The following is a 13,053-nucleotide window of genomic DNA, read 5'->3' on the forward strand; positions in this document are numbered from 1 at the left end:
ATCTATGATCGAAGAGTGGGGAAGAGATTTAGAGGGGTGGAAAAAGGCTTCTCTCTCATTAGGGCGTAGAATGACTCTTATTAGTGTTTCCCTTGCTAATATCCCTATTTATTTATTTTTTCTCGTTTCAAAATACTTTCAAGGGTGGTTGGGAATTTGGAGACCACCTAGTTTGTTGGGTAGTTGTGAAGAGACCTAAATCTGAGGGGGATCTGGGGCTTAGTAATGTGATTTCTAAGAACAACTCCTTAATTAGGGAATGATTGTGGATGTTTCCATTAGAATCTAATTACTTATGCACCAGGAATCTGATGGTGGCTTAACATCACTATGTGGAAGAAAAGAAAGAAGCAGTCTAGGGTATTAACGCATCCTTAACAAGGCTCAGAGATGAGTGGTTAAAGAGAGAAGAATTCTGATGTGCTAGTATTATTAAATGTGAATTCGCACTGCAATTTTAGATTTAGTTGACTTTTCATGTAACGCCCCGAACCCCTAAACCCGGGTCCGGCGCGTTATACCTGATAAAATCCTTGATAATTCATAATCAACATATACGCAGCGGAAAACATAAACATAATCTTCATATAACATAATACCAGAATTTACTAATTCTAACTATAAATCCATAAAAACCAACCATCACCTGTATTTTCATAAATACATACAGCTCCAAAACATTTCAGTATGTTCACGAACATTCCTTTCATAACTGACTTAAAACATAAAGACATGAAACATAAATTTTATACATTCCAAAATTAAGATAGAAATATACCATTTTCTTTTTCTATTCCTCAATAATGCTATAAAAACCTCGAGCTCTTAAAGTTCGATCTCGAGGAAATCCTGAAAAAGATAAATTTATATTCGGGTGAGACACATCTCAGTAAGGGAAGAAACAATATATTAAAACAGTGTGTGGTCAACATGAGTCTATATAACAACAAAATATTTAACATTTTAAAATCATTAACATAATTTCTGAAATTATTCTCTGAACCTAATCAATCACATGCAAAGATTTAACTCATGAGATTACGCGAGGATAGGGGTGATTACCCGTGCATACAAGTAGCGCCTCTCTGCTATGATATTTAGGTAACCCTAAGGTCACTAATAAAGCATATTAGGACACTCACCTTACTCAGTAAGCCTTTAAGTGTTCGATTGATCTTGTACTCACACTAGCTTACCTGCAAAGGCCCTAAGGATAGGGAAATCTACCCGCCTATACAAGTAGGTTCCCTCTGCCCTAGTACGTTATGCAACTACTTGCCACATCTGAAGCTACTAGTGTCCTCGCCTTACTCAGCAAGCCCTCAAGCGAAGAGTGCGCCCCGCCCAAACGCAAAATGTTCTACATACATAAATACTTCTAATATCATAATACATTATTCTTTTTTGTCATTATTCAATGATACACATCCGTTCATGTTCATAGCTTAAACATTACATTTTATTTTTCTTTAAGTAACTTTTTCCCATTTTACATTGTTCACATTTCACATTTCATTTCCATTCCATTCATTTCCCTTTTCATTTCATTTCATACCCAGCATCTTTCAGCTGTTTTATCCAGCATTTTTAGCTGTTTTACCAAACATTTTTCAGTTGTCATACATTTACCCAACATCTTTCAGTTGTTTTACCCAACATTTTTCAGCTGTTTACATGGTTGCATTAACACACACAAACAGCATAGTCCATATCATGTTTTATTCACAATGCATTACTTACTTAACATGCATCTCATACATTTAACATATATTTGCATAGAACTTACATTTACTCATGCCACACAATTTAACAATAAAATTCATACACTGCCTGTAAAATCAGTCAACCAACATTTAATGTTTATATACTGAAAATACCTTTCATTCCTTACATAATTATCCTGAAAATATTTTTCCACTTTCATAAGTTCTTTTTCCCATATACATATCTAATAAACAACTCTAAACTCTAAAAAAATATAATTTAAATGGCTGACATTTTACCCATACCGAAACATATACATGTACATATAACACAATTTACTTTTCCATTAAATTTATAAAAATTTTGGTTTAATATATATTTTTTCCCTTACCTGGTTTCTTGAACTACGCCAACAGGGATTCCGAAAAATACCTGTGGCGCTCACTCGGACCCTGAATAAAAATCCTAGTTCTATGTAATTAATCATGAATAAAATATTATTTTAATATTTCCTGAATCCATAAATTCTAAATAAATAAATATACCCTTAAATATAGCCAAATTACCAAATTTCTCAAATCTCACTCTTGCTTTGGAGTAGGGCTTAGAAAATCTCAATTGAAAAATTACCTACATCAAAATGACGACGTCGACGACTAGGACCCCATGGTGGTGCCCGATCATTGATTTAACAGTAGATTTAATGAGAAATTGAGAAATTAGGGGAAATATACCTTTTCTCATGAATGGTGCCTACGCCGCTCCTATGACAAATCCACTCCAGTAGAAATGTCGGTGGCGGAGTTAGGAATCCAACGATACCTTCTGTTTCTCGATCGACGCTTGTTAGGCCGACGAAATTGAGAGAGAGAGAGGCGGAGACGGAGACGGCGGAGAGACAAAAAAAGAACAGAGAGAGCTGCGTGCAGAAGATAAGGAAGCTCAGACTTCCTTATCTTTTTTTTTTTTTTTTTTACTTTATATATTATAACATATCATATTATATACTTACATATATATACATAACCACCATTTCACTTAACTTAATTAATTAATAATTACTCTTAATTAATTTTTTTTCCCTACTATTTCTTTTATTTGTTTGTTTAATACAATAATTTAATAATGTTTAACTCATAGTAGTCAGAGGCGCAAGGCGAGCCGAGGCGTAAAGGGTCTTTGAAGCCGAGGCGCGAGGCGCGAGGCGAAGGCGCGCGCCTCACGAAGGTGAGGCGCACAATTATTAAAATGGTGTAAAATATCTATTTGGGGTAATTTATATATGAACATATGAATATCTAGTCATATTAGAATTTAAAATGTCAAAACATTCAATAAAAAAATTGAAAATTTAATAAAATTGCCAAGACAAAGCCCAAAAGCCTCAACAATTCAACATAGTTCAACATCAAAAGAAAAGAGTACAATAAAAGATTTCAAAATATAAAATCTAAAAATCCTCCTCAATCATCACTCATCACTCATCATCAACTAGGTCGGTGAAGATATCATCATCTTCCTCTTCATCATTAGAACTGTTTTCTCCAACATCTTTTTCCTCTTCCGTCTCCTCTACACTATCCACTTGGATTTCATCCTCATCTACAAGTTCCAACATTGTGGTCTGACCCCTAGCAGTGGTTGCACTACTAGATGAAGCCCTTCCTCTTCCTTTAGACGATGATGGCATATTTGTACTTATTCTTGATCTAGTGTGATGCGGGGGGTTATTTAGTCCAGCGGCTCTAGCAACAGAATCCCAAGTCAAATTATCATCTTCAAACACAAGTTCATCATCCTCATCAGAATCACCATCCATCCTACCAATCAACCACTCATTACTATCATCAATGTCCTTTAGGAGGATGGGATCAATGGTGTCACGTTTGTCGTATCGACGCCTCAAAGTTCGATTATATTTCACAAATACCAAATCATTCAAGCGTTGCTGGGATAGCCTATTTCTCCTTTTGCTATGAAGCTGCAAAAAGTTTAAAGTAATATGGTTAATAATGATTCTAAAAAGCAATAGATTGGTAGTTCTTGTTCTTTAATAATTAATCCATGATATACTAATGACTTACATGTTGGAATATGCTCCAATTTCTTTCGCAGCCGGTAGCACTACACGTGAGGCTAAGAATTTTCACAGCAAACTTTTGCAAGTTTGGAGTTGTTGATCCATATGCCATCCACCATTGCGCTGTTATAAAATAAATTTTAAATGAATACCTACTAGGTAAATAGCAAAAATAATTTTCAAAAATGAAGAGGTAGTACAAATGCCACTTTACCTGGTGCTTTTGTCTTCCTTTGTCTCACTGCCAAACTAATTCCAAAGACGCCACTAGCGGCATTGTATTTTTCCAACTCATTTGAAACTTTATCTTGCATTTCAATAGTTGGCACTAACCTTCCAACACATTTGTACAAACCCGTCATAATTTCTTCATCTTGCAAAATGTTGGGGTTTGAATTAAAAAATTCTGGATTCAAGTAGTTTGCAGCTGCATGCAACGGTTGATGGAGTTGGCATCCCCACCTCGTATCAATAATTTCAAATGCCTCCTTGAATTTATCCTCTCTCTCACCAAAAGCCTTAGCTATGGCTTCCTTAGCCCTATCCATTGCTTCATAAATATATCCCATTGCAGGCTTCTTTTCCCCATCAACCAAACGGAGTACACGAACAAGTGGACCTGTTAACTTAAGAGCATAGACGATGGTACTCCAAAAAGTAGGCATCAAAACAATAGTAGCTGCTCTTTTGCCAGCCGTCTCCTTTGCCCATTTAGTAGTATTCCAATCTTCAGAAGTAAACATCTTCCTCAAGTTATTCTTTTGAAGATGGATTGAACGAAGAGTGATGAAGGCAGTTGCAAATCTTGTAACTGCAGGTCTTAGCAACTCCTTTCCTCCAGTGAATTGTCTCATCAAGTTGACAACGCCAACACGATTATAGATATAGCCATTCAAAAAAATTGCCCTTTTCAAAGTTGCATGAATTGAAGGCATCTTCCCAATATCCTCCAAAATTAAATCAATGCAATGAGCAGCACACGGTGTCCAATATAAATGTGGCCTCTTTGCTTCCAACAATCTCCCTGTTGAAAAATCAAGGAATGAAGCCATTAAAATATTAAAATAAACAATATATACACTATAGAAAGTAGTTCTAAAAATAAGTTCTTACCTGCTGCAACATAGTTTGACGCATTGTCAGTTACCACTTGAATCACATTTGATTCTCCAATTTCTTCGACCATCTCATCAAGTAATCTATACATTCTATCTGCATTCTTGACAATATTAGAAGCATCAATAGACTTGATGAATACTGATCCCCTTGGAGAGTTCACTAAAAAGTTGATTATGTCCTTATTAGCAACTGAATCTCTCCAACCATCAGACATAATTGAGCAGCCATATTTTGTCCATTCCTCCTTATGGACCTTCAACAACTCTTTCATTCGACTGACTTCCTCCTTTAGGTAAGGAACTCTCACTTTATGATAGCTAAGTGGCTTTATTCCAGAACCATATTGTCCAATCGATTCAAGTGCCACTACAAAGCTACTCAAACGTACAGCATTAAATGGTATCCCAGCATCATACATCCACCTAGCAAAATCTCCCATTGCCTTTTTTCTAAGTTCTTTTTTGCACGCTTCATTTATTGATGTTTGCTTCATCTTCCCTTCTTTCCTAGCTTGAATCGCTTTCTTTGGATCGGGAGTAAAAAACAAGTCTATAGGCCCCTTCTGTTTTGGTTTCTTCAAGTTGGATTGGTATGATCTTTTACTTCCATCACTAGTAAACACTCTCTTGCCACGAATGTCAATTTCTTGAACTTCATCTTCTTCATCTTCACCGTAATGATCTATATCATCAAAGTCGGGCAATAACTCATTTTCCTCCTTTTCCATATCTTTCTTCAACATGTACTCTTTAATCTCCTCACGTACATGAGTAGGGCACTTAGAGCATTCTTTCACATTTCGAAATCCTCCGACAATGTGTTGTTTTGCTCGAAATATTCCTCCCCTTGTGACTTTAGCACAAAAATTGCAAGTCAAATTATTTCTATTTTTTTGATCCTCCAAATGTGCATACTTCCATGCGGGATCTTTCTTTGACGAGGCCTCACATCCTGAACTAGAATCCATTTAAGATTTTAGACTTGGTATCCCGTATCCTAACTGAAAAAACAATGCATCATATATTTATAATTTAAGACTTACATAATGCATTTCCAAACAAATTAAAAAACAGTACCTAAATTTCAATAAAAAGAATAAATATTATGTATTAGTTATAATTTATAAACTTACATTAATTAAACTAAATATTATAAATTAAAAAACAGTAGCTAAATTTCTGTAAAAAAATTAAATATTATGTATTAGTTATAATTTGTAAGCTTACATTAATTAAACTTAATATTATAAATTAAAAAACAGTAGCTAAATTTCTGTAAAAAATATACATATTATGTATTAGTTATAAATTGTAAGCTTACATTAATTGAACTTAATATTATAAATTAAAAAACAGTAGCTAAATTTCTGTGAAAAAAATAAATATTATGTTATTAGTTATAATTTATAAGCTTACATTAATTAAACTAAATATTATAAATTAAAAAACAGTAAGCTTACATATAAAGAAGAAGAAGAAGAAGAAAAAAAGCAGGCAGCAGTCAGCAGTCAGCAGCACGCAGCAAGCATGCAGCAGGAAGAAGAAGAAGAAGAAGAAGAAGAAGAAGAAGAGAAGCAGCAGCAGAAGAAGAAGAAGAAGAAGAAGAGAAGAGAAGCAGCAGGCAGCGGGACGCAAGCAGCTGCAGCAGCAGAAGAAGAAGAAGAAGAAGAAGAAGAAGAAGACTTACAAAGGTTCGAAGTGTTGAAGGCGACGTGACGAACTCATGTCGTGCTCGAAGGCAGTCAGACGAACTCACGACTGCTTCGAAGGCAGGCAGACGAACTCGCGAGGGCTCCAGCTGGTTCGAAACGAAGTTGCGCAGGTCGTGCTTCTTCAAAATGTCGAAGATGAACTCACGATCCTGGTCGAAGCTCGAAGACGAAGTCGCGAAGGCTTCCGGCTGGTTCAAAGGCTCGCAAACGAACTCACAAAGGGCTTCGAAGGGTCGAAAGGGGCTAGGGCTCTGTTCGTTTGAGTCGAATAAGGGATACGAGTCTGGCTTGGGCTATTTGTCTCCTTTAAGTGGCTTAAAAATACACAAGGCGCACCTCACTGCGCCTCGTCTCGCCTAGGGTCGCCTCTTGCAGGTCGCCTCGCCCCACCTGGTATGAGGTGGCGGACTCATCGCCTCACTGCGCCTTGCGCCTAGGAGGCGCGCTTTTAACTACTATGGTTTAACTAATTAATTAATTAATAATTTTAATTAATTAATTTAATTTTTTTTTTTTTTTTCGGGTTATTACATTTCACTTGTAATATGAGTTTTTATTTGGTTGGCATCCACATTTTATATTTTTATTGAACCAAAAAGGTCAGCATACTGACCAGTCTTTTGAAGAGAAATGCTTGGGGAGAAAGTGTTTGGGGGAGCCACCACTATCAATATACCTTGAGCTAGGTGGTTAAATAAATCTGGATTCTTACCAAGGTTAATTCTTGAAGGAGAGCCTTGGCGCAATGGTAGAGTTGTCGCTATCTGAGCTGGAGGTCACTAGTTCGAGGCGTGGAAACAGCCTTTTGCAAAAATGCAAAGGCAAGGCTGGACCCATTCTGGTCCACCCCTTGGACCGTACATATGCAGGAGCTTTGTGCATCGGGCTGCCCTTATCAGGGTTAATTCTTGGACCCATGTTAATTAATCAGTTTACCATTGGGCTGACATCATGTGCTGGGAAATTTAAATTAAATGGTACCTGGTTTTTTGCAGATCTTGTAACCTAGATCATCAAATTTTAAAATGGACGACAATGTTCAAAATGAATCTAGGCAGCCATTCCAAATTTTTAAGTTCCCTAGGGTTCTGCATTCTTGAAATTTGATTGAAAAGGACCCCTTGGGAGTTTCATTTTCTTTGTCTGTTATATGCACTTGTTTTGAAGTTTGAATGCTAGTAAGTTTATTGTTACAGTTACTGAAACTTTATTCTTTCCTTTTTTCCAATTATTAGCAAATGGAGGAACAATTCAAGACACTGATTGTCCTTTCCCATTATCTAGAGGTATGTCTTCATTGTGCTTCCTAACTTGCAGTTTTGAGTGTACTAACTTACTTACCTACAGACAGCGAGATTTCGTCAATTCTGGGATGAAGCAGCTAAGAGTCGTCACATACTTGAAGTTGTTCCTGGTAATGACAAATGGCATGGTAGTGAGTTGTCATGCATGTGCCTAGTGAAATATATAGTTTTGGTTTCTTTAATATTCCAGCTAACTATAAAAGTTATTTTTTATGGCTTATTTTTACCCTCCTAAATTCTCTTAGTCTAATGTTTAGGAGATGTTATGACTCAAAACCCAAATTTCTCATTAACGATCCCTCTCCTTACTCTCCTAATCTTTCTGTTAAAGTCTGTTCACATTCCTATTCTCCTAATCTTTCTGTCGAAGTCTGTTCACATTCCTATTCTTCTATGTGATCCCTGTTCATTCATAATAGTACCTTTTGTAATCATGAGAACAAAATATAATCTTTAGAGATCAGATAGCTGATGAGGCAATTATGAAATTTGGGGAGCATGACCTACGGAATCCCATGGATCCAGGATTTTGGGTTCTGGTGCATGATGTGTTAATTTTGATCTGTATGTTTTACGTCTTCTGTTTAAACATTTAGAGATCAGATAGCTGATGAGGCAAATTATGAAATTTGGGGAGCATGACTTATGGAATCCTACTACAAATGGTTTGGGTTCTGGTGCATGATGTGTTAATTTTGATCTGTATGTTTACCCCTTCTGTTTAAACATTTGGAAATTAACTCAATTCAAATTCATCAAAAATTGACTTTGGCTTTCACACCCTACTTATGAAAAAACCCAAAATACTACATATATACCTCTAAAGATACATGAAACTATGAAAGTACAATCCAACTCCTAAAACACATATATTGCAAGTGAACCCCCAAATACACGTAGTCCTACTACAAATAAACTGAACGCATTTGGGTTTAGGAGCCAACAGTCCCTTGGCCTTATTAGTTGAAACTGGTCAAATTGATCCATCCAAGGACTCTACAGCAATAGGCTACGGACTAAGGCCCTCTAGTAAGTCATATTCTTAGATGCTATAGTTTTTAATAATAAATAACATTTTCAGGGATCAACTTCATGCTAGGGTTTATAGATAATTAACTCCTAATATCTACTAATTTATGAAGATTTAAAATAATTCTTTGGATAGTAAAGTATTTGAGTGTCTAAGTGTATATACATTATTATTGATTTAGAAAAATTAAATTATGCAGGTAAAACCCAATGATTTTTTTTTTTTAAAGTAATCCCTAGGTAAAATGAAAAAGCTGACCTTTTTTTTTGGCTAGAAATAAATTTAGCTGGTTATAGAATTAATATTGTGCTCAGCACTTTTTACAGTTCTATAGAAAATCGAAGGCATACAAACAACAATCCAAAGGTAGGGTCAAACTATACGAATCCTTTTTCTCCATTTATGGATCGTGAGCCGTTTCCTTTGATAATTTAAGGGCTATAATATCTTTACTCACTATCTCAATACTTGATGCAAATTATGGAGGCCTGTTTCAGCTAGATAATTTACGAAGAAAATAGATTATGTGCCCATTTAGGCATATTTACATTTTTTTTTTCCTAATTAACTTTATGTTTCTATTTTATGTTTAGATTGAAATTATCATTGGTGATATCGCTTGTAATGATATACCTAAAATAAGGCCATAGATATTATTTTTTTGCATTTACTGACAAATCAATCTTTAATACAAACAAACCAAAGCTAAATATTCAGCTTAATTTTCTTTGTTGTTTGGTTTAGCCAAAAATATATGGTATATAATAAATTTTTCGTGTATAAATATATAAAAAAATATTCTCTATATGTTTTATATGTACTCAGTTATGTATTAATAGCTCAATTTTAACTTCGGTTTGTTTAGTTCATATTTTCAAATGATTTCATTTGTTCCGTTTCTTTGTCAAGTCTTTGCCTTTCAATTCTCTGTTCTATGAGCACGGTAAAAGGAAAGAATTTATTTAGTTAATTATTACTACAATGTTTATACACAAACATTTTTTCTTTCCATCATGAAAATTTTTTATGTTGGGGTATCGTCCTCAGTTATGTTTTTGTCTTATTTCTTTCCTTGATATGTGCGAGCCACGACTTACTAGGGATAGAATGCAGGTTTTGAGCAAGCAATCCAAGACTATGCAATTCATGTCCTTTCCCTGACTTATCAGAAGGTTCCCAGGCCCTTGCTTGCGGAGGTATGTTTGATTGTGCTCTTTCCACTTAATATTCTAATGTGCTTTGATTGTTGACTTCTCTTTTTTAATGTTATTTCTTTTGAAAAGCTTCTCTTCAAAAATGGGGTCTATATTGTCAGGATATTGCGTGAAGTTTTATATGCTCTGGAAAGTTGGTTTGAGGAAATGGATAGTAAAAAATGGATAGTTTAATTTTATCCTTTGGTTGACAATGAGTTTTATTCAATGGCTAGCAATATTTATTCATGGTTACATCACAGGCTATCAATATTGAAGGCCTCTCACTAGACAAATTCCTTGAGCACCAGGTTGCCAATTGTGGTTGGATTCTTGAGAAAAGTCATGGTAGGGGGCAACTCATTGCCCTGCCTCACAGTGAATTTAACCAACCAGAGCTAAAGAAAAAAGTTGCAGATGGCATCCTGATAGAGCACATTACCCGAATCTTCCCTATTCTTGGCTAACCTCTGTGCCATGAGTCTGAGAGTATTCTACCTTGGGATCCATGGATGAGAAAATTAGTGCTTCAGTAATCTTGTTTTCTGTGGTTGTTTCAATTTACATTGGTCTTGTGTTTTTGTATTTTTTTTTTTTTTTTTTTGGGATTATGTTGGAAAAAATATATTTGAAGTGCCTTACATGAGATGATAAAACATTCGAGCTATTACTGAATGACTGCATTCTTATGCCTTTTACTTTACCGAAAGCTTTTTTTGTACTAAAATCTGAGTAGACCAATTTTTGCCCTACGTCTTCTTAACATGCAAGCTATTTTGTACGCCATTCAGGCTGTCCTCGCCAATTCAATTTTCTAGCGTTGAAATACTTCAGAACATACAATTGCTCAACACACATTGACCTTGTGCTAATCAAAACCCTTGTATTCATTTGACCTAATTGTCAGCTGGGCAGCACAGACGGATCAAACTTTCATTGTAGGGAACCCTGCGATGACTAGAACGCATCAATGTTCCTTTTGCCAATTTAGCTATGGCGCATAACTGACATCTTAAATTAGGCATGCGTTTAGCTCACGAACCAATCATTTTTACCAGAACACGTCAATGTTCCTTTTGCCAATTGAGAAATGGATGAATCTTAAATTAGGCATGTGATAGCCAATTGTATTTAGCTCACAAACCAATCATTTTGCTGCTAGATTACCATGTCAGTGGTGGTGCTAGATCAGCCTTTGAATTGCTAATACTCATCTGACTTGTAGAAAACATACAAAATAAGCAACAGCTAAAAAGTTAAAATCAAAATACATCCTAGACACAGAAATCAAAACGGCTGTGGCTCATTAGTGTAGCCAAACACCACCTGTCTGGGCACTCATCCAAGGATGACGGGGATTTGGACGTAGCTTCCTAATCCAACACAACATTAAAGTGGTCATTTTCCCTTGTAGAAAACTTCCATGCAATTTTTACACCACCCACAGCATAAACAAAGATTATCAGCATTCCCACAAGCCACCTCTCTCCTCTCTCCCTCAAGACCAAATGGGGAGGGAGAAAAAAGAAGAAAAAAGAATTGACATTGAAGGATATAAAGAATCAATGGCCTACAATGGTAAATGTGGAGCCCCAGTGAATGCCGTGTTTATTTACATGATTGAACCCTATGGAGTCCACAAACTGATGGGGGGAAAGGGAAAAAGATGAAACTCCAAACACCCCACCCCCACCCCGGCAAATGGTTGGCTATTTACTTCAGTATCAGGTTCATACTGAAATCTTGACAATAGAGTTGATGTTGAAAAGGATGGCTTCCTTGCAGAAGATTGCTGGAACCACTTCCTCAGTTTCTTGTTGCAAATACTTCAATGCTCTAGAAGAGGATGGCTTCCTTGCAGAAGGTTGCTGGAACCACTTCCTCAGCTTCTTGATGCAAATACTTAAATGCTCTAGAAATTCTCCACAGATTATCATATTCTCAGTAAAGGCAGGAATAAATATTTAGAACAAAACTGAGCCAAACTTCAATGGCAGAGCGTCTCTCCATGGGTTACCCAGTGCACAAAGCTATCAGAAAATTCCTCAAGTGCATCACAATTCTGCATACTACTGTAAGAAAGCTCTGTTCCTGTCTGCTCCCTTCCCTACAAAGTGTAACGTGCAAAACTGTGGTTATCTCAATGCATCTCATGAAAATGAAAACGTCACTGCATTCACTGTTGGACCTGTAAACTGAGAACAAATTATGGTAGTTTCGCAAGGCACCTTTCAAGCTTACCATTTTGGTTTTATTTTATTTTTGTAATTCAATTTCCCCATCAAGATCACTGCAATTAGTCAAATTGGGCACAATTGTGATACATATTTCTTATTTCAATATTGAACCTAGAGAGAAAATATAAGAAAAACCAATCAAAAACATAAATATAAATCAATATATGCCAAAACAAAAACAATCTTTCTAGGTTGGAATTGGCGGCTTGATATTTTTTTTTTATAATAAAAGAAAATATATTAAGAGAATGTACAATTACAGAGAGGATATTAAGTCCTCAAAACAACAAGCAGCCTCGAGTGTTTTCCTCTATTCGATTAAGGGCTATTAAATTCTTTCTCACTATCTCATTCTAAGTTATTTTAGGCTAGCCCTACCGCTTTTCATGCCAAAAACAATAATCAATTCACTCCTCCTCACAGGTGCTCTACTAAGCCTGCACTTCAAATGCCCAAAACATTCAAGCCGCTCCTCTCATCTTGTTTTCAACCGGTGCTATACCTAACTAATTGCGTATATGTCATTTCTTGCTTTATCTTTTTTTAATGTTAAACCATTCATCCACCTCAACAAAGTATCTCAGCAACTTTTATTTTTTGTACATGTTTCTTAGTTGCCCAACATTTTGAACCATAAAGCATAGTTGACTTTATAGTCATCTTATAAAACTTTCT

At 35.8% G+C, this 13,053-nt stretch overlaps 3 protein-coding genes across 4 annotated transcripts in view; 1 reads left to right on the plus strand and 2 right to left on the minus strand.

Annotated features, from left to right (window-relative positions):
• The window catches only part of LOC131157280 (eukaryotic translation initiation factor 3 subunit K), a 34,688-nt gene extending 23,872 nt beyond the window's left edge, over positions 1 to 10,816 (plus strand). The window contains exons 5-8 of the mRNA XM_058111301.1: positions 7,850 to 7,900; positions 7,962 to 8,028; positions 10,062 to 10,144; positions 10,405 to 10,816. Of these exons, the coding sequence (XP_057967284.1) occupies positions 7,850 to 7,900; positions 7,962 to 8,028; positions 10,062 to 10,144; positions 10,405 to 10,608 (405 nt within the window). The 3' untranslated portion in view covers positions 10,609 to 10,816. The remainder of the gene's footprint in view (positions 1 to 7,849; positions 7,901 to 7,961; positions 8,029 to 10,061; positions 10,145 to 10,404) is intronic.
• Positions 2,996 to 5,200, minus strand: LOC131157279 (uncharacterized). Its single transcript, XM_058111300.1, has 4 exons — positions 4,898 to 5,200; positions 3,999 to 4,808; positions 3,789 to 3,907; positions 2,996 to 3,685 (listed from the first exon to the last, which is right to left on the minus strand). Exons 1-4 carry the CDS (start codon positions 5,172 to 5,174, stop codon positions 3,182 to 3,184), a joined length of 1,710 nt encoding a protein of 569 aa, XP_057967283.1. The 5' UTR covers positions 5,175 to 5,200; the 3' UTR covers positions 2,996 to 3,181.
• Positions 10,817 to 11,549: 733 nt separating the features above from the next.
• The window catches only part of LOC131157281 (phosphoinositide phosphatase SAC3-like), a 42,026-nt gene continuing 40,522 nt past the window's right edge, over positions 11,550 to 13,053 (minus strand). For both annotated transcript variants that reach the window (XM_058111303.1, XM_058111304.1), the window contains one exon: positions 11,550 to 12,248. In XM_058111303.1, coding sequence (XP_057967286.1) covers positions 12,129 to 12,248 — 120 coding nt within the window. In that variant the 3' untranslated portion in view covers positions 11,550 to 12,128. The remainder of the gene's footprint in view (positions 12,249 to 13,053) is intronic.

The sequence above is a fragment of the Malania oleifera genome, chromosome 6, assembly GCF_029873635.1.
Source record: "Malania oleifera isolate guangnan ecotype guangnan chromosome 6, ASM2987363v1, whole genome shotgun sequence".
NCBI classification, from domain to species: Eukaryota; Viridiplantae; Streptophyta; class Magnoliopsida; order Santalales; family Ximeniaceae; genus Malania; species Malania oleifera.